General features: G+C 41.4%; 1 protein-coding gene and 1 long non-coding RNA gene across 2 annotated transcripts; one reads left to right on the top strand and one right to left on the bottom strand.

The window, feature by feature from the left end:
- Nucleotides 1–253: 253 nt before the first annotated feature.
- On the bottom strand, nt 254–883 carry LOC111589343 (uncharacterized). The gene is made up of 2 exons (XR_002748352.2): nt 784–883; nt 254–508 (listed from the first exon to the last, which is right to left on the bottom strand). It is a non-coding gene; the product is annotated as an uncharacterized lncRNA (long non-coding RNA).
- A 118-nt stretch (nt 884–1,001) lies between these two features.
- Nucleotides 1,002–5,083, top strand: LOC100278269 (uncharacterized). Its single transcript, NM_001365089.1, has 5 exons — nt 1,002–1,118; nt 1,222–1,328; nt 2,860–2,894; nt 4,650–4,762; nt 4,844–5,083. Exons 1-4 carry the CDS (start codon nt 1,116–1,118, stop codon nt 4,715–4,717), a joined length of 213 nt encoding a protein of 70 aa, NP_001352018.1. The 5' UTR covers nt 1,002–1,115; the 3' UTR covers nt 4,718–4,762; nt 4,844–5,083.
- Nucleotides 5,084–6,230: the final 1,147 nt, after the last annotated feature.

The raw sequence follows: 6,230 nt of genomic DNA, 5'->3' as shown, positions 1-6,230 counted from the left end.
GAGATGACCGACAACAACTCCGTCTCCAACTCTTAAATGCCGGATCACTTATTACAGACAAGGTGTGTATTCTATTTATATAGCTATAACATACTCATGGGCTATACCTATCCAACCATTAGACCGAACCATTCACAGCATCTCCAACGGCCTCCAAACAGTATTCCTAAAACGTCATTTTAGGAGAGAAAAAAAAGAAAAAAACCCATGTCCAACAGTTTCCAATGTATGCTCCTAATTTATTCCAGCGTCCCAAAGCCACAACTTCTTGGCGTAAATATTCGTCGAGTTGCCAAGCACCATCTCACCGCGCGCAGTGCAGCAAGACCCGCGCAGATGGCCGCCAGCAACTCGGACGACTCGGCCACCGCCGCCTTCGCCTCGTCGGTGGCATTCGACATCGCTCATTCGACTGTGCCTTCTCGAGTGTCCCTGGATTGTTCAGCAGCAGCGACATCGCCCATTTGACTGTGCTCGAGGTCGTCTCTTTTCCGGCTCCAAACAAGTTCTTCCCAGCAAACAAATACGTTAAACCATCGTCAGTGACAGAGAACCATCGTCTCGATCTGTGCTAGCTAGCTAGCTAGTCGAGTTTCCGGTGAAAAATCAATGGAACGATCAAATGAATCCCTGATCCAACAGAACGTAGCATTTGACTAGTTTTGGGACAAAATAAGGTGCCGTTGGAGTTGAATATGTTGTTTTTTTGGGGGTATTTAGATCTTTAAGAAGATCTCAATATAACAATATTGAAAGAAATACACCAATTTAGCACTTGGATACCTCGTGTTGGGCCTCACCACTCTGCTACTCCTTCTGGGCTCGTGCTCGTCATCACCAGTTCAGGACACGACGTTGAAGCAGACGACGCTGGGTTGCTAACATTCAGACCGTTCGATCTTCGATCTAGCACTAGATCACCAACTGGAAAAAATAACACGCACGCAAGAGGAGAAAACAATCCGCAAATCGGCGCTCGGCTTCCGTCCTTTCCGTGCCTCCGCCGATCCGCCGCAACCGCGTCGTCCGTCCCCCCGTTCGGTCGCCGCCCTCTTTCCCGCCTCCCTTCTCGGCCTCCGTCCTCCTCCGCGTCCGCGGCCTCCTCCTCGTGCTTCATGGTAACTCCACCACGGCTCGATCTGAGCCCTACTCGTGCTTGGATTTCTCGGTCCTGATCTCACTTTTGTTTTTGCCCGATGCCGTCGTTCTCGGCTGATACAGTCTGCGCTCTTCAACTTCCACTCGTTTGTGACGGTGGTGCTGCTGCTGATCTGCACTTGCACGTACCTCAAGATGCACTTCCCCTCCCTCCTCATCCGCCGGACAGGGTGCGCCTTCATACTCGACTTTTTTTTTATTTTATATAGAAGCCTCAGCGAATATTATTGCGGTGTACTGTCTAAGGGTATGGCCTGATGTCGGGATGTGGGAATAATAATGTGCAACCTGTCACCTGTGTGATGCGCGGCTAATGCCCTTTTTTTTTCAGTTTGTTCTCTAGTTTAGCGACGCTGTGTGTTTCGCCTATTTGGCTTTTCGGATCCTACAGTCCTACTCCTATTAGTTGAAGTTCTAAAAATTTCGAAATAATTGGTATTTTGTCATTCAGAACGTTGTCTCCTGTTTATAATTGCCACTGCATTTATGAATTATTGGTCCATCCAAGTCTATGAAATATGGGTTTGAAGCAATTTTGCGAACCTCTTTTCTGGTACTGGCAAATATCAGAATCGCTCAAAAATTTCCATAGCAACTGTCCTTGTCTATACTCTAGATGTCCGTAATATGTTAGAATTTGCCAAACAATAAACAATTTTTCCTTCCGATTGATATCCTTTTCCAGATCTCATAATAAGAGCAAACCCTACTTTTGGTACTGCTAGTATTTATTAGCAATTCGTTTATATCAGAATTGCTCATAAAAAGAGTATTTATCTTTAAGAAAACAGGCCAGTTGCTTTGTGCGTGAGTGAATTAAAGAGGATTGGAGCACTACATTATTTATGGTAGACCCTAAAATCTCAGAAACAGTGATCTTTAAGTAGACAGCTTTTGGGAAGGAAGACAAAAATCAAGTCATTGTGTGTTAGGAGACTGTCCCTAAATCCAGATTTTTAAATGATTAATTTTGCCACTATGAAATTACCATGAATCTCTATCAAGTTGTACTGTGTAATCATTGATAATTGATCTATGACTCAGTTGTAATCTTGCAGGCAAAGCTAGAAAAAAACTTTGTTGCCAATCAACTATACATACGCTTGATTGCAAACACATCAGCAGAAACTTAGATAGTCTCTGTTGTCTGTTCTAACTAAAGCAAGAGGCACACCCACATGACACTTCATTACAGTTTAGGTACTAGATTCTTAGCAATTCTTGAAAGCATTATAATTGTATTATGCCGTAATTTACCTAATTAAATAATGTCACTGAAATGGCTTTTGCATTGAGAATTCGAGATCTTATAATTTGCATGGGGGTAAATGGATCTTGTTCCTGATTGCCTAATCCATTTCTACTTAGTTTGTGATGCTGCTCTTCTAACTTCTAAGGTGCCCGCCATTTCAGAATTAAGGGGCAACCTTATTGTGGCCAGGTGTAGGAAACAAGTTAAAACAAACTAGCAAAGGCAATTGCAATGAGGAAATATGCTAATTATTTTATGTAGTCATGTGGGGAGTTCATCACTGACCTTCTAATGTGATACTTAGATTAAACATTAACATCCACCTACTGTGTGTGTCTTTAGTTTTCAAACATAGTTTCCCACATTCAAAACTTCACGGTTTGAGCTTAAATTATACTTTGTACTCTATAAGACATACATTTAGCTCATCATCTTACCTCAATTTGCAGGTTCCGTGGTTTCTTTTGGAAGGCTGCTAGGATAGGTAACCTCTACCTATTTTGCTCAATATCTTATCATTTATCATTTCATTTACATACAGTTGTATCCAGTGCTTCATTAGCATGTGCATTTTGCAACTGATGCATTAGCCCTCCGTGTGCCTTTCAGTATGTTTTCTAAGGACTACACTGTTACACTGTTGCATTAGCCCTCCAGGTTTCAGCTCCAAATTGGATGTTGTTATAAGTTGATCTGGACTTGCAAACATATAAGTTTCAGGGAAAAAGCCCTGGCCATTCCATTATCATAAGGACCAACAGTTAAAGCATTCAGGTATCATCACCATTACAAGGAAACACCCGACAGCAGCACACCAGCTCAAACAGTGTAATTGCAAACTAAAATACACTACACCCTCCACTCATCACCAAACTGTAAAAAAACTCCTCCACTTCCCCTTTTCAGCAATGCCATAAGGTGAGTAGTCCACCAGAAGATTTGAGATCTCTGCTGGTAATTCCTTCTTCATCCAATCCAGTGCTGTCTTGTACAGGTACTTGTTGTTCACCATCAACTTGGCCTAGACAGTCAATCCTTGAGGCCTGATGGCCAGCACTTTGAGCATTTCCAACATGAAAATGAACTCTGGTCTTTTCTTGATTGGACAGAATACTCCAGCCTTGAAGCATGGCTGATATCATTAACAGGAGGGACTCACACTTCTCACAAAGTTCCCTGAAAACAGATACTGTTCCTTAGTTAACAAATCCCCCACAGGGCTGCAGCACAAAAGATATTGTCAACTAAGAAACATTTATTACTAGGCCACATTTGTCATATTGACAGAAAATCCAGGATTTGCAAACATATGTCCATTTGATCTTCAAGGCAACAGTTTCAGCCAAAAAAATCCTATTAAATTGTCCATTCCTAGTGGTGAACTGGTGGCAATGATCATCACTTATTGGGGATTTTTTTAACAAAGAGACACTGAATTAAGGGCCAGTTTGGCAGAGCTCCCAGAGCAACTTCTGGTCTGAATGCAGGAGAAGCTCTGCCAAACAGTTCTTTACTGACAAGTGATTCTTTGCTGATTCTGCGGAGTGATTCTCCGAAATCTGAAACGATCTAGGAGGCACCTGAAAAAAGTAGCTTCTTTTGATTCACTTCATGCACAGAATCATTGTATGCATAAGTTTATCCTAGAAAATCATAGATAATCATTTCAGTCAGAGAATCACTTCTCGCGGAGAATCAGGCAATCAGCTTCCACAAAGAATCTGGAGCAGGGGGAGCTCTGCAAAACTGGGCCTAATTTCTCCCTGTCCTGTGTGCCTAGAGCTAGAAGTGAAGATGCATGTGAAGATTGAAAAAAATTAGTCACACAACATGTAGAAATCACAATTCTAGAAAAAAGTTGATGAAGAACTGGTACTACCGTACTAGTAGAAATTATTATCTTATACTTAGCATTATGATGCAGCATATTCAGAAGTCAGGCTTGTTGATTATGAGTTCATTAGTGAAACTCTTGGTATCATTCTTGAGCGATTTACTGCTTTATGCTCCTGTATATGAAATTTGTTGTGAATTCTGTTGCTGGACTGAGGCAGCAGTTTAGATTATTATGTTTTAGGGGATTTCAAATTTTCTTGGGCTTGGTTTTGGACAATGCCATTTTTGTTTTGAGGAGACATAATTGAATTTATTTGTATATATTTTCTTGCATGCTATTTTTAGTATGTATCAATCAATATGCTTCAGATCACATAATAATGATTCAGCATTTCATCCTCAGGTGAACGCCTTAGCCCCTGGGTAGCCATTGGGTGCTCTGTGATGGGCATATCAATTTTATTTTGGTGAAATTGGAAGATTTGTATGGCCTTCTTTGCTTACGATTACTCCATTGTAAGATAGCCCGTTACTTGCTTCTTTCATAAGCATGTAAGAAACTGCACAGTCCTTAATTGTCCTTTTATCACATTTCAGAAGAGAAGCATCAGAATTTTGCAGTTACAGTCTGATTCTTCGAGATGTCGCATGCTTGTAATCTTGTAGCTGTGGTGTATTATTGTGCTATGTTATGCATTTTGACTATTGGGCACCATCATGTTATGTTGTTTTATTGTATTGTCAGCATGCTAACAAATGTGGCTTGGATATTCAGGTAACCCGTTATTTTATTTTATTGTTTGATGTATAAGAAGCATTGTAGCAAGCTTTTGATTTATCTACTGTGTGTTTGGTCGGCCTGAAGCTTTTGAAAATATGTTTGGAATGGCAAAGTAGGCAAAGTAGCGTTCACACATTGACGAGAAACTTTATCCTTTGACCTGGGTGTGGATTTTATTGGAGTTGTTAAAGGTGGATTTGTTCATATGTTTTGGCCTTCACGAAGAATCTCGAGGCCAGCCTGGTGATTTATTTGTTCTTATGTTTTTAATAGTCAATTATCCGGTTTTTATATATCATATAAATAGGTATTTGAGATTATTATTTAAATATAATTATTGTTTATTTCTAAACACTGTACGTGTGGTCTGTTGGTTAACTCTAAATTTCTGAAGCAAGGGTTGTAGGTTTGAGTACTCACTTTGCAGTATTTTTATATATAATTATTGTTTATTTCTAAATATTAAGCTAGCTTAGAGAGCGCTGGGCGAGGAGCCCACAGAGCACGACGCCAAGGCTGGGCACATGAGGCGGGACAACCAGTCGTGGCGCATGAGATGGGTCTAGAGTGTCAGGCGTGGGGGTGAAGTTGTGATAGCACTAGGTGACCAATATAGATGGTCAAACGGGCGGTACGGCCCGACTCGGCACGAGCCCGACTAGGGCATGGCACGCCAAGCCCGAGCACGCCAGGCCCGTTTACATAATCGGGTCGTGCCGGGTCGCCCGATGTGCTCGCCCCCAGGCCCAAGCACGGCACGGGGAATTGTTAATCGTGTCGTGTCGGCCCGACAGCCCGGAAGCACGTTAGGGCTCGTGCCGGCCCGACAGCCCTAAAGCTATCTAGGTAAAACTCAGTACAGACCACAATGATGCATGTCCAACATCAAAATCTAATACATATTTTACAGACCACAATAATAGAAATTAAATTACATGTCTAGGAGCAAAATATAACACATTACACAATCACAACACATAACACATTATTTAGTTTGAGCTGGTGCAATGACTGCCTTGTTAAAAACCTATCTAGGTAAAACTCACACCTCGTAAGAAACCCTAGATAGGAAAAGAGAACAGCCCAGCTCAATTATTTCATCACTTAGTTCATCATAGACTTAAGTTACATGTTCAGAACCACATGAAATAAACCCACATTACATGTCCAGAATACCAGAACATATTAATCAATGAATAAATC

This window comes from Zea mays, chromosome 5 (genome assembly GCF_902167145.1).
Source record: "Zea mays cultivar B73 chromosome 5, Zm-B73-REFERENCE-NAM-5.0, whole genome shotgun sequence".
In the NCBI taxonomy this organism is placed as follows: domain Eukaryota; kingdom Viridiplantae; phylum Streptophyta; class Magnoliopsida; order Poales; family Poaceae; genus Zea; species Zea mays.
Note: the sequence above shows the minus strand (reverse complement) of the source record. Positions and strands in the feature narration are given on the sequence as shown.